The 23,011-nt window shown below is 37.3% G+C and overlaps 2 protein-coding genes across 3 annotated transcripts in view; one reads left to right on the forward strand and one right to left on the reverse strand.

Annotated features, from left to right (window-relative positions):
• Positions 1-560: 560 nt before the first annotated feature.
• Positions 561-5,910, reverse strand: LOC113030289 (uncharacterized). The gene is made up of 6 exons (XM_026181598.2): positions 5,163-5,910; positions 3,665-4,574; positions 3,300-3,396; positions 2,816-2,926; positions 2,201-2,367; positions 561-1,868 (listed from the first exon to the last, which is right to left on the reverse strand). Exons 1-6 carry the CDS (start codon positions 5,449-5,451, stop codon positions 1,406-1,408), a joined length of 2,037 nt encoding a protein of 678 aa, XP_026037383.2. The 5' UTR covers positions 5,452-5,910; the 3' UTR covers positions 561-1,405.
• A 7,711-nt stretch (positions 5,911-13,621) lies between these two features.
• The window catches only part of abcc12 (ATP-binding cassette, sub-family C (CFTR/MRP), member 12), a 29,981-nt gene continuing 20,591 nt past the window's right edge, over positions 13,622-23,011 (forward strand). Inside the window, exons 1-8 of one of the 2 annotated variants that reach the window (XM_026175114.2) lie at positions 13,622-13,762; positions 15,171-15,223; positions 19,123-19,179; positions 19,382-19,533; positions 19,680-19,826; positions 20,015-20,162; positions 21,243-21,488; positions 22,054-22,227. In XM_026175114.2, coding sequence (XP_026030899.2) covers positions 19,129-19,179; positions 19,382-19,533; positions 19,680-19,826; positions 20,015-20,162; positions 21,243-21,488; positions 22,054-22,227 — 918 coding nt within the window. In that variant the 5' untranslated portion in view covers positions 13,622-13,762; positions 15,171-15,223; positions 19,123-19,128. Of the gene's footprint in view, positions 13,763-15,170; positions 15,224-15,357; positions 16,559-19,122; positions 19,180-19,381; positions 19,534-19,679; positions 19,827-20,014; positions 20,163-21,242; positions 21,489-22,053; positions 22,228-23,011 lie in introns of those variants that run through there. The other variant, XM_026175138.2, reaches the window with a different exon arrangement.

Here is a 23,011-nt window from a genome sequence, read left to right on the forward strand (position 1 = left end):
AAATCACTTGCACTATACTGAAGTCTAATCTACTCTGAGCTAATGCCGGTTTCCAACACTAATGATCGGGTGAAGGAGAGAGATGAGGGTGTGCACGGCCACTGGTGCTCTTATCCCTGTTCTTTGTGATACAATCCAACAGGAAAGCAGTCAAACCCTTGGACATTAGCCAAGTTAACGTTCACAAATATATACACACAGAGGAACTCTGAGCCCCAATGTCAGCATTAGCACAAACATGCCACTTCATACCAAATCTCAGTGTGAGGTCAGGTGTTAGTCTCATTCCATTATTCTGGCTATATTTTCTTACTCATTACTATTAAACTTATACTTAAGACTAACTATTAACAAAATCACACCCCAATAACTCTGTTATTACACTTTGTATTTAATCATAAAAAGGCTGGATGTTGAAACCTTTTACTTCTATTTTGTATGAGCCAGGATTCTCAACAGCTGATACTCTATGTCCAAAAAGTGACAGGTATCGTTTTATGGAGCAAAAAACTTAAGAGCGCATATTTTATAAATAATACCAACAATTACAAATGCAAACCTTTAATAGTAATAAGTAATCCTTTATTTATAATGCATAGCAATATAAAAATAGTAACATATGAAAATATTACAATGGGCACAGATGAATTTGTATCAAAAACAGCAACCAAGCCAACGTAATGAATAACACACATAAATAACAACTGCTTGAGAGACCAAACAATTTCTTTTCATCTGTTCCTTGGCAGAAAGTTAAGACAGCTATTCAGCTTTAGGTTTCAATAAACAGAAGTAATGGATGCAGTCCCTTTGAAATGTCACACAAAAGTCTACTTGTGCATATACTTAGCTTTAACTCTTCTCTTTTTTGTTTTGTATTCCAAAAGGTTTTCATTTTCTCCAGAGGATGTCTCTCTTTCAGTGGTTATCGACTGTTCACATTCATTTTCAGACTGTTGGAATGTCGATGCTGGCCGAACATTTCTTGCTAGAATACAATGGCCTAATTTTGCGTGCATTATCTGTCATCTTTATTTCGTACTGGCATATACTTTTGCCTACTTGTTTTGTTTTTAATACATTTGTATGCAGTTCATCTATCATTGCAGTAATACCCTCTGGAATGAATGCCCACTGTTTAACTGTGTCTAAAACAGCATTTAGTTTTCCAACTGCATCTTCTGTGCATTTTTTGTCTGTGCTTTCAACTACAGGAGTGTCATTCAAAGTTGATAGAGGACTTTTCAGAGAGTTTTTCATTTGTTTAAAATGGCTACAAGCCACCTTCAGGCAAGCACATGTGTTATAGTGAGAGAACGTACAACAAGTGCACTGAAGTGTTTCAGCCGATGCAAAAAAACACAGATTTCCAAACAAACTTGGCATTTTTATCACTTTCAAGTCCTCACAGTGTACAAAGTAATGCCTTTCTTTCACTGCAATTCTTGCCAAGATCTGTTTCCATGTTTGGATAGATGTCATTGTCAGCCTCTGCTAATTTTGCAAGTAACACTAGATGCTTGCAAAGAAGTCCTCGTAAGCCATATGTACAGTTGCAGTAGGACTCAACAGGGCAGACATCATACACTATGTCTTCTCTTGACTCAGATGGGACTTGATATGCATTAACTCCATGGCTGTTCTTGACTGTAATTTTAAGAGCCCAACCACTTTCCATCAGTCTTGAAGCAGAGTCTGAAACTTGAGACAAGGTGTCAGCAAACCTGTTTTTCATGCGGCCCACATCTTGCAGGGTTTTTATGACTGAGAAGTAGTCGTCGGCCTTCCCTAGGAGCACTTCAATCAGATCATCCAGACGCCTATTCTTGTAGCCAGATAAAAACTGGTATTTCAGGCGGTGGAAAAATCTGAAAAACAGTTATTTGAAATGATTAGTAACTGTAATTGAAGGAATTTAAAGTTTTAATCAAGACTGTATTATTTTTTAAAAAATTGGAATACCTATTGCACACGTCTTTTATAAAGGAATGCTCTGTGCCGGTTTAGCTGATTTAGGCAAATCCACCTACTCTGTTTTTTGTTGTGATAACATTAAAAACGCTGCTAGAATTTAAAGGATTTGCCTAAAACCTGTTCTGGCAATGACATGACGAACCTACTCAGTTTAGCCTCTTGGATTAAAGCATAATATCTTTTTTTCAGCAATACAATTGAATGAGGTCAAAATAATAAATCATACCTTTCAATCACATTGTTTGTTTCAGAACGAGCGTGACTGAAGCGACGGCCGTAGTCACACCACATGTGGCCAATGCCTTCCCAGTGCTTCTGAAAATACTGGCACACCAAAGGGTATTGCTTAAATGTCTGGCAGAACTCTGCTGATGTGGCTTTAAAGTCGTCCTCCTAAGAGAATTGGATGCAACAGAATATATTTCAATCCATTTAACAGACCTATTGAAATCTTTAATATTATGTATTGAAGCCCTTTTCCTTTTATTGAATAACATTAAGAATTTTAAGTTATTAATAATATGTCGTGTTTTTGTATTAAGAAGCAATTATTTCTTCCCTTACAATGGCTAAGAAGGAACACTAAACCTATAAGCATATTTGGTTTCAGCATCTGTCTGTGAAAGAATCCCACTCACAAGTTCTACTGCACAGTGGGTGACACAATGATGTTCTGCACAGCTTAAGTACTTGTTTTGATAAGCAAGATAAGAAGCCAGTTTTAGAAATTGTTTCAAAAATCTATTTTGTATCTCTCTGTAACTTTTTTTAGCAACTGAAAGTTATTATGCTCTTAGTGTAATCAAGAAATCAAAATGTGAAATAGACAAATTACACTTACAGATGTGCAAGCTTTCAGCTTACAAAAGAAAGAAATGATTTCATTTCTCTTTTGGGTGTTAGAAAGCCCATGGACCCCGGACTCTGATTTTGAAAGCCATCGATTAACAGCCTGTGAATGTAAGAGAAAAAAAGTTAATCTGGAGAGAGAGACAGAGGAGCAGCTGTACAAAAAGCATAAAAGAAAGCTGACGTCCAAAAATAACTTTGTCACTCACTGGACAAGAGGACCTGTGCATTACAGAAATCAACCAGGCAAACATATTTTTAAATGTCAAAAAGAGCTTTGGGAAGCAGCCACCAGAAGATGAGTGCACTGTGGTCTTAAATGGATGGACATAGTCACTCAACATTTTATCCCTTTATATTCATTAACCTGAGTAGGTGAATATCACAATGAGGCAAATCATAACAACAGGACCCTGTTGTAAAAATGTGTTTCAGGTGCATCTTAGACAACGTGAAAAGAAAACAATGTGGTTTACCTGCAAGACATGGTACCAGCATAGAAGGATAGCTGACTCTGGAAAAACCTTCTGCAAAGCATTTATTTCCGCAAAGTCTTTGTCAACCATAAATGCTCTACAGAAAAAAAGAAAACACTAAATGAGATTAAACAGTATGAAAATGTTTTTGCTATCTCAAAGCACCACTTCAATGCCAAATTAAACATTTCAACTCACAAGTAGATATATAAAATACTGCATACAGCCTATAGGAATAACTTTAACAACTGGAAAGGAAAGTTTTTTGCAGCCCATGCTGCAGCTATAGCATTAGATTCTGGCATGTTATAACTTTTTTGAAAAGGAATTATTTCAAAATTAATAGCTGTCAATGTATTATTTACCTCGGGGAAGTTGGGAAATGCTCACAAACTATTCCAAGAACAGTTTCCAGGGTTTTCTGACTTTCGTTGCTGACAATAGCATAGGCCACAGGGACTCCATGCCCATGATCATCTCTTACAACAAGTGTGAATAAGGGAAAGGAATACTGGTTAACGCAGTGCGTGGTGTCAACAAATACTAACTGTTTTGCATAGTTCTCCATGTTTGATTTCATTACAGGTGTCTGCAAAACAATCCTTAGTTCTTGGTCAGATGTGTATGGTTGATAGAAGAGAACATGTTCTTGATGTTTTCCATTAAGTAAGGTATGTACACATTGACTGTCTCCACAGTTAAAGTGCTTCTTCCTCATCATGCAGGTTCTAACACTGTCAATGTCACGTGGTGTGACAAAATGCTCTCTGTTGTGAAGATCTCTGTGTCCATGTTCTTTGGCCCATTTATGACATTCGGTTAGTATGATGGCTGGCTTAGTTCCAAGGGAAAGCAGTTCCTCAATCTTCCTCCTCAAATCACTGGAAATATTGTTGAAATGTGCGTCTTTTGGGTCCGAAGGATCATGCCCATCATGCTTATCATATGTACGCTGCACGATGACTGTGTGGTCTTTCCAACATTTGAGTACTTTAAATGAAACATAGGCCTTACAGCCCACTGCTCTGTAGCTGTTTCGACTTTTTTCCCCAGCTCTGATGCAGTTGAATTTGTAATAATCTCTTTTCCTGTCTTTACCTGAGGCAACATTTAAACATTTATAATGTCCATGAAGGGTTAATGAGTTCAATTTTTCTAACACAACAATGAATGGGTCCTCCTGGCATTGTGACACATGCACACAAAGTTGTGTGTCTTTTCCAGTTCTTTTTTTTTCATCATTCAGAACACTTCTTCTAATTATGTCATCCATTTCTGGTGGAAAAATAACGAAGGTTTAATTAGTTAATATTCATTAATTCATTTTAACTTGTTTTGGGGGTTTTTGCAATACAATGTAAATATTAAATATAATATTAAAAAAATATATATATATAAAATAATATAAAACAAACAGGGGCTAAAAGAAGCTAAACTTTCATATGGTATGTCTCTGGCAACTTTAACATGATGTCCCAGGGACAACATCTACGCGATGTCCCAGGGACAACATCTACGCGATGTCCCTGGGACAAATTTGTAAATTTCTGGATTACTGTTAATCTCCATAGAATCAAGAACTCATGTCCAGTTTCACAGCTATGGACCAGTTAATTATGTTTCCAGGTGATAGTTTGATTCATAGATTCAGCACACAACCATAAGTCTAGGCCTTTTAGTCCAGATTCTCTTCACTTATGTTTGTAAAATGATCAGGGAAGCTACTGCAATTTTGCCTGACCCAACCCAAAAAGTTGGGGAACGCTGGTCTAGAGAACACTGGTTAGCTAATGCTGTTGTCAAGTAGCCTATCACTAGCAAACAAACAGCAAGCCAAGTGAGGAACATATGTATAATGCTTACCGTTTATTAAAGGAAAGTATCCTAAATTGACTTCAAATTCGGCGGACAGGCGAATTGACTTCAAATTCGGCGGACAGGCGGCGGTTTTTCGCTTCTTCACTTGTATTTCGAAATACTCGAAGGCGGGTATTTCGAAGTCGCAAAGGAATGACGTCACAAGAAGGTGATTGGTCACTTGCAATGTTGAACCTGGAACAACATTAATTATGATGATGTGGGAACAATGCTGACACGAGGAAATCAGATCGTCCATCAATTTGAGCTGGCCGGAGTTGGAGAGGAGTGGCATTTGGACAAATGGACAAATTAAAAAAAAAAACAACAACAAAAAAATAAAACGCAATGGGGGTGCAGAAAATTCCGAGAAAAAAAGGGGGGAAAGCCTTTGAGTGAACGCAGCAAAATGTGCAAAACTTACTGATATGTTTGTCACCACAAGTTCTGCTGCCGCAGCTCGTGCGGGCCGGGGGAGGAGGTAGAATTAGCGATTCAGTACGGTGGCCCCTAGAGACAAAGCACGTACAAACTCCAAAACACTTACAAAATCCAAAACACGTGCAAAATCCAAAACACATGCAAGCTCCAAAACACAAAATAAAAAACACATGCAAAAGACAAAACACGTACAAAATACAAAACACATGCAAAATCCAAAACACGTAAAAAATACAAAACACGTGCAAACTCCAAAGCACTTACAAAATCCAAAACACGTGCAAACTCCAAAACACTTACAAAATAAAAAACACATGCAAAAGACAAAACACGTACAAAATACAAAACACATGCAAACTCCAAAGCACTTACAAAATCCAAAACACGTGCAAACTCCAAAACACGTACAAAATCCAAAACACATGCAAACTCCAAAACACGTACAAAATACAAAACACATGCAAAATACAAAACACGTACAAAATACAAAACACGTACAATATACAAAACACGTGCAAAATACAAAACACGTGCAAACTCCAAAACACTTACAAAATACAAAACACATGCAAAATACAAAACACGTACAAAATACAAAACACGTACAAAATACAAAACGCGTGCAAAATCCAAAACACGTACAAAATCCAAAACGCGTGCAAAATCCAAAACACGTACAAAATACAAAACACGTGCAAACTCCAAAACACATGCAAAATACAAAACACATGCAAAATACAAAACACGTGCAAAATACAAAACACATGCAAAATACAAAACACGTACAAAATACAAAACACGTGCAAAATACAAAACACGTGCAAACTCCAAAACACGCGCAAACTCCAAAACACATGCAAAATCCAAAACACATGCAAAATCCAAAACACATGCAAAATACAAAACACGTGCAAAATACAAAACACGTGCAAAATCCAAAACACGTGCAAACCCCAAAACACGCGCAAACTCCAAAACACATGCAAAATCCAAAACACAACGGAAGTGCTCCAGGACGCTAGGGGCAGTGTTGAGCTTTTGTTACCTAGTAACTACACAAGCCAGGAAGTACCAATGACCGGATTTGGGGTCTGCAGCCTTAAAGGCCGCATTTTAAGGCCGATTATGTCACAGCGACACGACAAAGACTGTCCCAATTCCAAGGCTGCTCGAAATGCGGCCCTCAAATGCTTCCTTAATTTCCCTGAATTTTAAGGATGGGTCTGTGTAGCCTTCATGGCCCAACATATCCCAGACTTCATAGCGCGGCGGTGGTTTGGATAATTTTGCCGAAAAAAAACAGCGGAAGCGGAGCGGACGAAGAGTAAACTTCCAGAAGTAAGTACTGAATATTATGTCACTTATTTATGCGCAAATGTTTTTATAATGAAGAACATTAAAACATTACTGTTGGCAACATGTCGGGAAAGTTATGTGACATTAGCGACGTTTGTACTAACTTGGTTTTAAAGCCTTCACTTCAAAATATTCGCCGTTCAATAGCTGACTTTAATCTTACAGAGAATGTGATGATTTTATGCGTAATTAAAGTCAGTCATGTCAGTCAGCTGACGGTTCACTCCTTAAGCTGAAAGAAAGATGCTTTAATCACAGGAGTCACACATGTGTCCACTGTACCATCTGGGAACTCTTCTTGTTTAGCACTCGTAATGACACAAACACTAAATCCTCCTTCTCTGGTGCTGTTTTGTAGCAGTGTGTACACCTGAGACTGTCACCTGTCTGTCTGTCCTGCACTCTCTCTCTGTTTCTTTCTCTCTGATTGTGGAATAAAAGTATGAACATGTATTTATAAGTCACACTTGTGTTTGAATCCTGCAGCTTATCACACATTTGATTTCTATGTGTGACACCTGCAAGTGTCCAGAGTGAGAACAGACTGAGGGACCCACTGCATTACATCATCTGTGAGGCTTTGCACCCCTGATGATCCACCAGGACAATCTCAGCAGTATGTGAGGAAGAGGAGGAGGAAGAGCCAGCAGCAGCTGACAGATGGAGAGAATAGACAGACTGTTCCCTGTTTGTGAAGGACTGCTAGAAAAGTTTAAAATAACTAATTGTCTGTCCTGAATCAGTCTTATTAGGTAATGTTCAAATAATTTTATCATTCCAGTGTTTCCAGTGTGGGAGAAAGTACTCAGGGCCTTCAAGTTACGCACTATGAAAGGCAGCAACAAGTTTAATGTTCAGAAACCTAAAGTCTGTATCAGCAGCAGAATGGAACTAAAAATAAATGTTTGTTTCAGTTCTATGAAGCTTTGAGTATTTTGGATCAGTAGCACTGCTGTGTTTGTTGCATCATATTGCTGTAATTGTTTATATGCTTTATATATTCTGAGGTAAGTTGATCTATAGTGTTACATCATATTCTATAAGGATGTTATGTGTTTGTATACTTTCTGCCCAGTTTGACCCATTTAGCAGACGTCAGCCTGTTTAAAGCTCTGATATCTATTCTGTATGACTTAAAGCAGTTATGACATGGTCTGATTTTCTCACCCAATAAAGGAATATTTAATACATCAGTCTACTCTTCATTTTATCAGAAACATATATATACTATTATATATTGTACATATATTTATTAGTTTCAGATGTAGCCATTCTTGTATTTTGCTTGTTTACATTATTGTATTTTGCACAACTCTGTTGCTTGTGAAGCTCGCACACAAGAATTTCACTCACATGTGCTGTACCAATGTACCTGCACATGTGATGTGACAATAAAAGTGATTTGATTTGAAACAGCTCACAGCTTGTACATTTTCTTTTTACACATGTATGTAAGCATTTGAGCCAAATTTAGTAATGCCAACATACTGAAGGAACAACATTTGTCTCTTATATATGATACACCTATATATGCACTGTCAATATACATTTTGAACCAGCTGCAGATGTCAGAGTAACAACTGACTGACCCCCACATAAAGTGCGTTACAGTAGTCCACAGGGGAAGAAATAAAAGCATGGATCATGGTTTCAAAGTGCTGCCTAGAAAGAAACGATTTCACTCTTGCCAGTCGCCTTAAATGATAAAAATGGACTGGTCCAACTTAAAACCAAGGGCAGTAACAACAGGTTTAAAATAAACCTCCAGGGGTTCCAAATGAAAAGAAGAGGACTCACAGGGGCCACTGGGTCCAAACACCAACAAATCTGTTTTCTTTTCATTCAAATTTAAAAAGTTTAGAGCCAACCAAGCTTTAATGTCATCTAGGCATGTCAAGAGAGGTTTTATTCAGATGCCATCCTTTGGCTTCAGTGGCAAATAAATTTGGCAGTCATTCCTATATACTTGTCTTTGAGTGAAGATTTAAGGTGGTAAGACATGTAAATAACTGCAACTTGAATCTGTACTGAAGCTCAGTATTTGACAAAGAGTTCATGTTCACTGCTGTAATACCTAATAATGACTAATATAATAACCATAATATTGTCCATATTATATTTACATTACCAAAGTGATATGACTTTAGTCTCATGAACAACATTAGCTAATTGTTATTTACTAGCTAATCTTAAATGACTGTTCAGTACAGAAATGAAGCCCAAAAATCATGTTTTACTGTCCTGTGGTCTCAGCCTCAGATACTTATCAAATCACACAAAGCTCTTGTAGAAACAAACAAACAAATGAAAAAAAATATGTTCTCCTTCATTTCTGTCAAAAAAAGTTGTATGACACGTTTCCAGCTGTTAGTATCATAGTTGCTAGGCAACCTGGGAAGCGCAACGGAGACTAGAGCCCATGTGTTTGCAACAAACTTGCCGTTTATTTTACAAATCGAGCTCAACACTGCCCCTAGCGTCCTGGAGCACTTCCGTTGTGATTTGGAGTTTGCATGTGTTTTGAATTTTGTACGTGTTTTGGATTTTGCACGTGTTTTGGATTTTGTACGTGTTTTGGATTTTGTACGTGTTTTGTATTTTGCATGTGTTTTGGATTTTGCATGTGTTTTGGATTTTGCATGTGTTTTGGATTTTGTATGTGTTTTGGAGTTTGCATGTGTTTTGAATTTTGTACGTGTTTTGAATTTTGTACGTGTTTTGGAGTTTGCACGTGTTTTGAATTTTGTACGTGTTTTGGAGTTTGCACGTGTTTTGGATTTTGTATGTGTTTTGGATTTTGTACGTGTTTTGGATTTTGCACGTGTTTTGGATTTTGTATGTGTTTTGGAGTTTGCATGTGTTTTGGATTTTGCATGTGTTTTGGATTTTGCACGTGTTTTGGATTTTGTACGTGTTTTGGATTTTGCATGTGTTTTGGAGTTTGCACGTGTTTTGAATTTTGTACGTGTTTTGAATTTTGCACGTGTTTTGGATTTTGTACGTGTTTTGGATTTTGCATGTGTTTTGGATTTTGCATGTGTTTTGGATTTTGTACGTGTTTTGGATTTTGTATGTGTTTTGGATTTTGTACGTGTTTTGGATTTTGCACGTGTTTTGGATTTTGTACGTGTTTTGGATTTTGTATGTGTTTTGGAGTTTGCACGTGTTTTGTATTTTGCACGTGTTTTGGATTTTGCACGTGTTTTGGATTTTGTATGTGTTTTGGAGTTTGCATGTGTTTTGAATTTTGTACGTGTTTTGGATTTTGCATGTGTTTTGGAGTTTGCACGTGTTTTGAATTTTGTACGTGTTTTGAATTTTGCACGTGTTTTGGATTTTGTACATGTTTTGGATTTTGCATGTGTTTTGGATTTTGCATGTGTTTTGAATTTTGTACGTGTTTTGAATTTTGTACGTGTTTTGGAGTTTGCACGTGTTTTGGATTTTGCACGTGTTTTGGATTTTGCACGTGTTTTGTATTTTGTACGTGTTTTGGATTTTGTATGTGTTTTGGAGCTTGTACGTGTCTTGGATTTTGTACGTGTTTTGGATTTTGCATGTGTTTTGGAGTTTGCATGTGTCTTGGATTTTGTATGTGTTGAGGAGTTTGTGCGTGCTATTTGGAATTTGTAAGTGTTTTGGAGTTTATACATGCTTTGTCTCTAGGGGCCACCGTAATTCAGGGATATACGTCGGATGTGGAAGAGGCCAGGTTAGCCGAAATGTTAAAGAAGAGGGACGTTTCATGTAGGGAGTGCAAAGGGATGGTGTGTGTGTGTGTGTGTGTGTGTGTGTGTGTGAGCCCTTCTGAGAACAGGGGGGTTGCCTACACGTAAGCTTGCAACAGTCGGAGTTAACAACGAAAATGTTTTGGAATGTGTGAAATAATAATAATAGTGAATTAAAACATAAAACGTAAAAAGGAAACACGTTAGAAGAACTAGAATTTATACAATTTTAGAATGATAAAAACTGATTAGAGACACGTCTTCACTGAATAGTAGCTTGGCCAAAAGTATGCAAATGCTCAACATAGAAAAGTATTACAAGACTTGTTTTATTCAGTCAGACTTAAAACATTCATATATTATTCGTCTAGAGAGTTATGTGTGTGTATGAGAGAGAGAATTGCTTTTACAGCCTTCATTTTTAAATAACGCTATGAGTAGATTTGGTGTCCAACTTACTGATATTTTAGCTTGCCATAAAATTACAGTTTGCAGGTGTTACAGCTTACAGTGAATATTGTCATGTAATATTAGTAAAATTTTGTTCTGGTGAAATGGATGATTTATCATTGGTAGGTTAACCAGAGAATTGTGACACTGTGGCCATCTGTCCAAACATGAATCCCTGAGTAGTGAAAGAGCATATCAATTTTTTAGCATGGTTACTCTCTTCCTTGTAGGCTGCTGCACTTTATTTTAATTTTTGAAATCACACAATGTGCACATATATCCTCTGGTATGTGATGTGCTTTCGCATATGGTATAAATAATCGTAGTGGGCCGCCATTGATGTTTTTAAGGAACCCCTTTTATTGCATGTAATGCACAGACACGCCAACAGAGGGCAGTAATATCCCTTCAACATACATTGTAAAATTACTATTACAACAATCCCACTTAATTTTACCATGGAGTTCACTTACTTGACTGCCATTGCTTATTTCTTTAAAAAAAAAAATGCACCTATATCACAGTGTTACTAGAAAATAAACATTTTCTCTTTTGTTTTGAACTCACACAAAAAAGTACTGTGTTAATCTTAGACAAAACTATTATTCTTCATTACAGTTAAATGCTCGCCATCTTAACATAAGCATAGTATAGGCATGTTAAGTATATGATAACCCTTTTAAACTGAACACAGTCCAATCTTCCCTCTGAGATACTCAAACTTTTGTCTAGGCAGTGGTTTGGTTACCAAACTCCTTCTTGTGCAGCTTGGCTCAAAGCAATATACTCAGCCTCTGCAGTTGAAAGTGCAACTGTTGCTTGTTTCTTGCTAAGCCAACTAACTGCACCTCCTGCAAGTAGAAAGATGTTTCCAGTTGTAGAACGTCGATCATCCTGATCACCTGCCCAATCAGCATCTGAATACCCAACCAAGGTTCCTGTTTCTGTTCTTTGATATTTGAGTCCCAGGTTTAGAGTTCCTTTCAAATATCTCAGGATTCTTTTCACAGCTGTAAGGTGTGTAGTGTTTGGGTTTGCATTGAATCTTGACACCACACTCACTGCTTGCGCTATATCTGGTCGTGTGGCTATGGCAGAATACAATAAACTTCCAACCATTGACTGATACATGCTTGGGTTTGCAGGTTTACTGACATCATCACTCTTTCTTAATTTGACATTTGTGTCAGCTGGAGTTGCTACTGGATTGGCACTGTCCACTCCATACTTTTGTAGTATGTTTTCAATATACTGTCTCTGATGAAGCACAACATGGTTTTTGGCCTTGTCTTGGACCACTGAGATGCCCAGAATGTAGGATAGCTCACCCATGTCCTTCATTTTGTAGTGTTTCTTCAGAGTGTCCTTTAAGTTCTTCATGCTCTCTGCTGATTCTGTAATCAAAATCAGATCATCAATAGCCAATATTTCCAACTCCTGACCTGTTCTAACAAACACACACTGATCTGAAGTACTCTGTGTAAAACCAATGCTTTTCATGAACTCTGTAAAAGCTTTGCTCCAGCAACGTGGAGACTGCTTCAGTCCATATATTGACTTGTTTAGTTTGCACACTTGATGTTCCTGCCCAGGTTTGATGTAACCCTCTGGCTTCTCCATGTAGATTTCCTCTTCCAGGTGTCCATTCAAGAATGCAGTCACGACATCCATTTGATGCGCATTTAGATTGTTTTGCACAGCAAATGATAACAATGTACGAATTGAACCAAATCGTACAACTGGAGAGAATGTTTCATCATAGTCTGCACCATAAATCTGTGAATAGCCTTTGGCAACAAGTCTGCACTTGTATCTTTCCACTTGTCCATCACTGTGATGCTTAACTTTAAAGACCCATTTTGATCCAACTGCTTTGCGATCCTTTGGTAGCTCCACTAAATCCCATGTGCCATTTTCCAGCAGTGACTCATATTCCAAATCAGCTGCTTCTTTCCACTCCTTTGCATTTGGACTTGACATAGCCTCTTCCAGTGAATTTGGTTCTGTGACACAACAGATGTTCGCATAATGATTGTTGGAGCCAAGTCCAGGCCAATATTTTACTCAGTTACATCATGCCATAGTTAAGTATTTGTCATGATCTTTAAGTTTCTATTATAATCTTGATCATTTTATGTTATAATGTAATAGGCTGTGCTCCATAAATTAATCCTGCTTTGTTAGTCTGTTGTTGTTGTAAAGTGTTGATAGATGTCGTAAAGGGGGTGTATATTTGGCCCGCATGCGGAGGGGTGTGGGTAAAAGGTTAGGTAAGCAAGCAAGACATGGAGCAACAGTTTTCTGACCATCGCCGTTTTAATGTTATTTTTTGTTGTAACATAAAGGGAATGTAAACGGAGCTCCCACCAGAGGCATTTGTTTTGTACCTTTCGATTTGTATGGAGAATAAATGTTTTGCCCCTTTTTTCCTTCGCCTCGTTTTTGCTACCGGAAGGCATCCAAGCGACTTAACAAGAGCACGAGTCAGAAACTTTACGTCCTGCAGAAGCGGCAAAGAAGGACCGAAGGTTGCCGCTACAAGGATCAACTGTAGCTACATCAACAAACTCCTCTAATCCACATCTCTTTGGAGGTCTTCTGATCCGCTGATCTCCTTTTACAGCCTCACTGGTGACAGCCTCCTCAGTACTTGTTTGTCTTTCACCCGTGTGTAGTGTCACCTCATTCCCCAAACAGAGATCATTTTCACTTTGTTTACATTTAAACTCTGTTTCATTGAAGACCACATCTCGTCGAATCAGTATTTTTCCTTTTTCTTCATCCCACAGTCGGTAGCCTTTTGCATTGGTTGCCTATCACAGGAAACGAACTTTCACTGCATTTTTTCCAGCTTCTTTCTCTCTGTGTCTAGAACATGAGCATAAGCAACACAACCAAATACTTTCATATGGCTAATGTCTGATTTTTTCCATACCATCTCTGATAGGGTGTTTCATTCTTTAAAGCACGTGTTGGGAGCCTATTCTGTATGTAAGCTGCAGTAGCAACAGCTTCTGCCCAGAATGTGTTTGGCAACTTTGCATGTGACAGCATACTTCTAGCTGATTCCACTAGAGTTGTTTTTTCTCTCTGCAACACCATTTTGCAGTTTAATTAATCTACACTTGATTAATAACTACGGAAGAGGATTAGGGCCACTGGGGGAAAAAAGTCTTTCTTTTCTTCTTTTCCTGAATTCTGAGAAAAAAGTCAGAATTCTGGCTTTTTTCTCCGATTTTTTTTTCCAGTGGCCCTAATCCTCTTCCGTAAATAACAAACAATAAAGTCAGTGCTAAACAATTTAAGAACTATTTTCTTCAAACTATTTTCATGAATGATATTATGCTATCATGACAGCCACCAACACAGCAGTTACCAGTGAGATTTATGAAGGTTGTACTGAATAATTAATGTCTTCACCTTTTCCGTATCCTGGCATGAAATGGTCTCTTTACTTTAATGTGGAGTCGGAAAGCACAGTATAAATATTTAACCTCTTAACATCAACTGTGTTCTCATCTATCTATTAATATCAAATGTTAATTTGCTTGACAAATCCAAATGGAAACTGTAATGAGCCACTCAGTTAAATGTGTGGCATTTGGAAGTGCTTGCTCACAGGGTGTCATTGGTTCCCTATCTGATATATTATGATTTTTCCCTCATATGTAAAAACATGTTGAGATGACTTAGATAAGTCCACTTTATTGGAAGAAGAGGTATCTTGAATTTTATACCCACTCAACTGAATACCTTGATTTTACAATTTGTAGACTAACTAAACGCTAATATCCTTCAAACATGACACAGTTCCTCCAGCTGTATGAGGCTCCTCCCATGCAAATACATTAATTTTGACATGTAAAACTGATGCAATTCCCCTTTAATCCCACCATATGGCACAGTCAGGAATGTAATATGAAACAACTGGTGGCTGTTTGAGAAGGCACAGAATTTACTGTCCTATCTACCTGCAGATAAATGTTAGTAGTGGTATTATTAGCAAATGATATTTTCTTCTTTTCTTTTCTTCTTTTAGACATCACCAGTCCACACAGAGTCATCAGAAAGAGGGATACCTTGACATAAAAGGTTACCACTGAGCGTGGTTTGTATGTTCACATGGCCGTTTGTTTTGTGAGATTTATCAGAATAGTTGCATGCTTTCCCCAATACATTAAGTTAGAAGACAGAAAAACCTAAAATCTAGATTTTATTTGTTTAATTCTTCAGTGTAAGTTTGAGCTTGCTCGTAAGAATGGGTGAATGAGTCAAGTTTTATAAAGCACTTTGAGTGCTCAGGTAGAATAGAAGAGCACTACATAAGAACCAGTTCAATCCCCAGATATAAATATTTATTCTCCATTCACAGTCACATGTATAACATCTTCATGGTATCATTTAAAAAGTTTAAGAAAGTGATTAACAAAGTATTTAAATGCGCGCACACACACACACACACACACACACACACAGATAATTAAAATGAGTGATGCAAACATAGTCCACTTGAGGTTTGCAGAATACTAAAACATTGGTAGGATGAGAGTCTAAGTCTGTAAGAGGAGTTTAAGAGAGAATGAGCAGTTGGGTAACTGGGTAATATAACGTTTAAGGTTTGTCATTTAAAATAAAATATGAATAAGGTCATGATAAAACATTAGTGAGGATTACTGGGATGTTTGAAAGTTCTTTAGTTCATTCCTGAGGTTCAGTGTTGCTCTGGTTTGTGTTAGTGAGCTTTTAGTGAGATGAGTCAGCATCCAGTCAGGTTCAATTCCAGAGTGCTCCTGAATTAGAAAGAACGGTGTCTGGTGAACACGGCTGAAATAAAAGAAGTATTGGATGGTCTCCTCCTCCTCATTCAGTCAAATTCAATAAAAACTCAGAATGGCACATCATACATCAATTGATGCATCAATTGATGCATCAATTGATGCATCAATTGATGTATAATCTTGAATGCATATGTGCAGTAGACATAATCAGGTGACCTCAATAAGTCACATGGTGAGCTATGGAGATGACATCAAAAGTTCACATGATGACCTATCGAGGTCACCTCACCCAATAACCTCTGCTGATAATGACCCATGCCTTTTTTCACACCTTGCTCCATGATGAGACATCACATGTATATCTGTATTGATACAGACTAAGGAGGAATAATGCTTTATAAATGAATTAAGCACTTACTAATACTTTACTAATGCCCAATAGCGTGTCATTATTATTAAGTGTTACCACTGATTTTAAATGATTTGTCATTGTGACTAAGCTGTCCAGTTAGAACGAAGAATGGCAGTCACCTCTAAACAGGCTAACCTTTGATCTCCATAAAGGTTATGCAAGGCAGAGTAAAATGCTGCTTCACTCACTGTCAGTGTTGACTAGCGGCAGTGTGTCTCCCTTGTTCTCCACACAGAGGTATTGTTCAGATTTTTTTAGATTAATTTAATTCATTCATTCAGACAGGAAAAGTTTCACTGTGTTTACTGTAAATTAGTTTAGCTCAGTTTTGATCTTTTTAGTTTGTGCTTGTATTTTATGATTGTCAGTTTTCATTGATTGTGTTTTATAGTTAACTTCATTTTTAAGAAATCATTACCAAAATAAATTACAGTTACTATTAATATTCTTAATGTTTATTTATTAATAATTTAGTTAGGAATAGTTAGTGGTTTTTTTTTTATATGTTATTAGTTAGATGTTTCAAAAACAGCGCTGTAATCTGCATGTGCAGTCTTTAAGTTGATAAGATTTTAAGCTTAAACATATCTAAATGGTATAAATGAACTGATTCAACAACATGCCTCATTCACCCATTCACACACCTATTATGTATTTAAGTACTTTCTATCTAACATTCACACACATTCATACTCTGATGGATGCATCACAAAGCAACTTGGGGTTAGTATCTTGCCCAAGGATATTTGGCATGCAGACTGGAAAAGCCTTGGATCGAACTAATAACCATCTGATTAGTAGAGGACCTGTTGTATTCTGTGCAGATGATTTAGCTGAGAGGCAGGTATGAGGACACTGTTCATTCATTAACACTTTATATTCAGGTGTTAGTTATGGATGAACAGAATTCTTTATTCAGAAAAAAAAACTTGTTTTCTTCAGATTCAATATCGGTCCAAAATTTGGACATACTAACTAGCAGTTAACCATTCATATGACTGGTTAACCATTCATTAACTAAACCTTCAAATGAATGGTTAATTGGTACTGTACAAAACCTTTTAAAATTATGCTTTTTCCAGACCTCACCTCATGTTCTGATGAGTCAGTTTAAGTTTTAAGCAAGATTTAGTTTAACTATATTTAAAATGGGAAATTCTTGAAATGTGTCATCCATTAAAATAGATGTTAATAATTGATGAACTTGTCTTTAGCTGTCTGCTTCTACTGTTCACACATTGTTAGCTCCCCTGAGCCATGTGAGGGATTTTTGAATTTCTTTGTGGAAAAGGTGAATAATGCCAGGGCTCAGATGACACCACCTACTCTTTACCATTCAGCCCTTGTTCTTTGCTCTGTTGCTTTCTACCAGTTTGAGCCTGTAACTTTCTCTCTGTTTGCCATCTGAAGCCCTCAGGTTTCCCTATTGATGTTGCTCCACCTCAATTATTAGAGGTCATTTCTACTCTTGGTCTATCTGTTCTAGCTATTATTAATACCAGTTTTTTATCTGGTACTTTTCCTAGCTCAACCTCTGCTTCAGAAAAATAGCCCGCCATTTTATCAAATTTTAGGCCTATTTGCAAGCTTACTCTTTTCTGTAAAATTCTGGAGAAAATTGCTTGTCAGTTGAAAACTTTTTAAATTTAAAAATAATGTCTTTGAGATTGCTTTTAAATCTCTGCATAGCACAGAATCTGCGTTGCATAGGGTTGTTAATGACATCCTCCTGGCTACAGATTCAGGATCATGTGATCTTGGTTCACCTAGACTTAACAGCTGCCTTTGACACAGTCTTTGGCAATATTTTACTATCTCGAATGGAACACTGGATAGGCATTTGTGGTACTGCTCTGCAGTGGTTAGAGAACCTTTGTTTAGACACGTAAGCAGCGAATTACAATAATCCAAGCGTGGCGAAATAAATGCATGTATATCTCAAGTTCAGAGCGAGATAAAATCGGGCTTAGCCTAGCCACATTTCTTAAATTATAAAAACAAGACCGAACCAGAGATTTCACATGCCCATCCAATGTGAGACTCGAGTCAAAGGTGACACCTAAATTCCTGATAGAGGATTTAACATAAAGTGAGAGAGGACCAAGGGCTTTCACTATCTGCGATAGAAACCTATCAGGGGCGCATACGGGGACTTCGGTTTTCCCCTCGTTGAGTTGGAGGAAATTTGCAGCCATCCAACGTTTGATCAAATCTAAGCAATCATTCAGACGCTGAAGCTTAGATAAATCCTCGGGCATAAAAGAAACGTACAACTGAATATCAGCATAACAATGATAAGAAATGTCCTCAAAAGAGCCCATTATATGCTGGAGGGGGAGAAGATAAATTAAAAACAATAAAGGCCCCAAGACTGACCCTTGAGGGACACCATAAGTAAGGGAGGTAGAGGATGACCTAAAATCGGAGACTGCCACAGAAAAGGATCGGTGATGGAGATAAGAGGAGAACCACTCTAATGCACTTCCAAATACACCAACCCATTTTTTCAGCCTTTCAATGATTCTTAAAAGGACATTCTAGCTTCATGGAGGATTTCAGCTGCTTACCAGTTCACAGCCTTTTTTGTTTTATTTTTGTTTCACAACACATTAAATGTTTTGAGTGAGTAACAGATCTGGACTTAAGGCAGGGCAGTTTAAAACCAGCATTACATGTGTGATGTATTACAGCCTCCTGTTTCTGATTCTGGTAAATAATGCTCTTAAATTAGACATTTCTACTTGAATTATCATGTTGGTTAGTATCATTTCAACTTTGTGGTTTGGTCTCTTTTAACATAGAACAAAATGAAGAAAAAATATTCTCTGGAGGAGAATGGCACTCGAAGACTCTCCTTTGTAAGTACTAAACAAACAGCAAATTTACATGTTGCTTTTACTTCCTGACATCTTTTCCATCATCCACATCCTGCTTTCCTTTTAGATGCTTAGCTAATTTCAGACATTTAGCTATTGACTAAGGCACAACCTCAGTCTTTCATCCACTCTGCTTTTTTTACTGGTTGTCTTATACTTTCTTTTTGCTTTTTTGACTGTTTAGGCAGACGATGGTGTCCAGTGGCGAACTGGATCTGAGATCATCAATCCAGATGATCCTTGTGTGCACAGCTGTGAAAGGGATCACCCTTCCTCATTTAGAAAATATCAGCAGAGCTTGCAGATGCTCAAGCCCTTGCGTTTTTCCTCACCACAGTCAGTGTCAATATCAAACTTGATCGTTTAGATGAACTTAGATAATATTTGATGGCTAGTTATTTGTTTCCATATAAATACTTTATACTTGGAAATCTATTAATGCCCTCCTTTCACACAACATTTTATGTCTGCTTTATATTTAGGCCCCACCCTGTGGACAATGCAGGTTTCCTGTCCTTCATGACTTTTGCCTGGATGACCCCCTTGATGTGGTCCATTTTTAGGAATAAGCTGGACATCTCCGAGCTAAAGTTGTCTCCTTTTGATATTGCTGACACCAGTGCACAAAGGTCTTTTCTCTTCATATTATATTCAGATTTAAACACAACATATCCAAAAATCAGTCAGGGGGATCACAGTCAAAATCCAAAGACATAGTGACAGTTGGAAAAGTACTTGAAATTTACTAAGTACCTATAATATTTAAAAGAAAAATAGACTGCTGGGTGAGTAGGTCCTGATTGTAAGTGTCTGGCAGGTTTCAGAGACTCTGGGATGAAGAAGTGGCAAAGAGGGGTCTGGAAAAAGCCTCACTGGTTCGTGTGGCCTTTCACTTTCAACGAACCAGGCTGATTGTTTCTGTCATTATTGGTATTCTTGCCATGGTTTCAGCATTTTTGGGCCCGGTGAGTCATCATCTCTGTGTTTCATGTTCTTAGATATTAGAACATGAACAATCCCAGCTGTATACAGTGGAAACCAGTTTTGTCCAAAGGCATTTCTGCCATTTCTAAATGTCGCATCTGAGTAATTTAGAGAGGAACCATCTCATCAAGTCATCTGAAGGTGCACATAAGTAAAAAAAAACAAAGAAACAATGATTTTAATCTCAGATCTTGTGATGAAAGCACATTTTGTTCTGAAAAGTAGTACCTGAAAGTGTAGCAATATATAATAACTAATATGTACATCTGTGGTGAAGTTTACATACACTCATCAAGGGGATGAATGTCACGGTAATTCTGTGCCTCTTTTATTTTCTTTGAACTATTTCATTTTTCAGGGTGGAACTATTGTACAGCACACATCATTAATGACTTTAAAAATTGGGTGCGTAAGTTTGAAAACATTTCAGATTTTTTCAAATCCCCACAGGGTTAAAAGTATACCTACAAGCCTAAAAATATACTTACACTCATTTTTTGTTAAATTTCCCGAGCAATTTGCACCTCAGCTAGATGCTTTTGGTAGCCATCATCAAACTTCAATACTTTTCTTCACAGTTCATTTAAATTGGTTGATTTTCTGGCACAGACCCAGATCATTGTCCTGTTGAAAAAAACAACTTTGTCCAAGTTTTTACCATGTATCTGTTAAGATGAAGTTGAAAAATTTGGAGATAGTCTGTACATTGTGCAGGGAAACAGCTTCATAGCATTATGCCTCCATTGCCTTGCTTGACAGCTGGTACAGTGTTCTTAGCTTTGAGAGTTTCTGCTTTACTCCTCTAAATGTATCTCTTGTTATTGTGGCCAAATAGCTCAGTCTTGCTCTTGTCTGACCGTGTAATTTGTTCATGGATGGCATTCGACTTGTCCATGTGGGCAGCTGCAAATTTCAGTCGAACCCGAATGTGTCGATTTTGCAGCAGGGTCTTCGTTCTTTCTCTGCACCCTCTCAGTCCATGGTGATATAAAATATGTAATTTGATCTTAAAGATTCATGTTATTTAAGTGTCACTAACCATTTTCTCCCTGTTCTTTCAGGCTGTACTGATCAGCATGATCTTAAATTATATTGAAAACCCAGAGGAGTCCGTGTCCAACACAGTGTCCTATGGTGTTGGTTTGTCCATTGGTCTGTTCACCACAGAATGTTGCAAAGCTCTCCTAATATCCTTGCTGTGGTCAATAAACCTGCGCACAGCAGTGAGACTGAAAGGGGCTTTCTCTACAGTGGCTTTTCAGAAAATCATATCGCTGCGGGTATACAGCGGTGTTTCAATGGGAGAGGTAAAGACTAGTTCTCACTTCTATGGCAAATGCAATATAGCCACATTTGTCTGAGAAAGTTTTAATGCTCTTGTAATTGATTCTAAAGTAATTTTATCCACTTGTACAATATTCTTACAGCTGATAGCCTACAGAGGCCAGTGTAACAAAAATATGCTAATGTCTTTTTTAGCAAAGATTTCATTTTTGCTTTAAAAAACTTTGACATTGCTTTCACCCACGCTGTAGTGGAACAAACTTGGATGTGGGGTGCTGTTTGTGTCCATGGTAGACATTAGTGGACCAGATGTAATGTCTGCTATCTGTGAACATGAAAAGCAACCCTTGTTTGTCTTTGTTGCTATATTCTATCTTGAATGAGCATGCTTTATATTTTGACGTGTATACATATGTTTTACATGTTTTTAATATCTCATGTATTCTTCTTTCTATCCCTCCATAATGTATTATAAATTATCTTGTGAGTCAATAGTGCTACAAATAATTTGAACTTGTTTTGACATAAAAGAAATTTGTTTTGATGCAATTCCTAATTAACTTTTCTTCATATCTTTCTGCTGCCTAGATGATTAACATTTTGACCAGTGATGGCCAGAGAATGTTCGAGGCTGTAGTGCTTGGGAGCTTTCTGCTGTCTAGCACAGTGCTCTATGTTTTGTGTATTGTCTACATATGCTACATCCTGGGCTACACCGCACTGACTGGAATCTTCACATACCTGATTTTTGTCCCTGTACAGGTCTGTGTATATTTCACATAAATCTGACATATCTTTACATTAGAAGCTGTGAAAATAAAGTTGGTTCTTATTTTAACTGAAAATAGTGGAAAGTTAGCAAATCCAAATTTTGGAAATTGTATGCTTATATGCTATATTTTCAAATTTGATGTTAGCAACAGAAATGATTTTAACCTTAATGTTGTAAAGAATTTGTATATTCCTGGGAGCTGTTTTGCTCAGGACAATATGTTCTTGTAGAATTTCCCACTACAATTCTGACCCAGGAAAAGGGAAAAACAAGGGCTCAATTAAAAGTCCTAATGTACTGCCTAGGGGAAAGCTTTTGCACCTTGTGCATAGTGATAGTGTAGACAGGCAAAATTACATAAATTACATCATTGTTCAAAAATGTTTGGCCTATTTTGTGGCTAGGGTCCTGGAAGAGGTTCCCTGTGGAGACTCCATAGTTCTTTAGGAAGCTTGATCAGGGGGGAGGTGTTTGCGAGAATGCAAATAGTTTGTTTTTATGCCAGCAACTCTTTTTTGCTAGCATAAAATTCTTAATATCTAAAACTTAATACTGACCAATAATGAAATATAAGTATGTGTTTAATATGAGCTAATGAAAAATAATGGCAAATACTAATGTTGCAAAAACCAGACAAACAAAAATAATCAAAAAAAAAAAAAAAACTGCACAAATGAGGTTTGTAACAATAATATAATAATAACAATAAGAATAAGAATAAGAACAATAAGAACAAAATATTATATCACAAAAAATTGAGGCATATAGAATGGT

The sequence above is a fragment of the Astatotilapia calliptera genome, chromosome 1, assembly GCF_964374335.1.
Source record: "Astatotilapia calliptera chromosome 1, fAstCal68.1, whole genome shotgun sequence".
NCBI classification, from domain to species: domain Eukaryota; kingdom Metazoa; phylum Chordata; class Actinopteri; order Cichliformes; family Cichlidae; genus Astatotilapia; species Astatotilapia calliptera.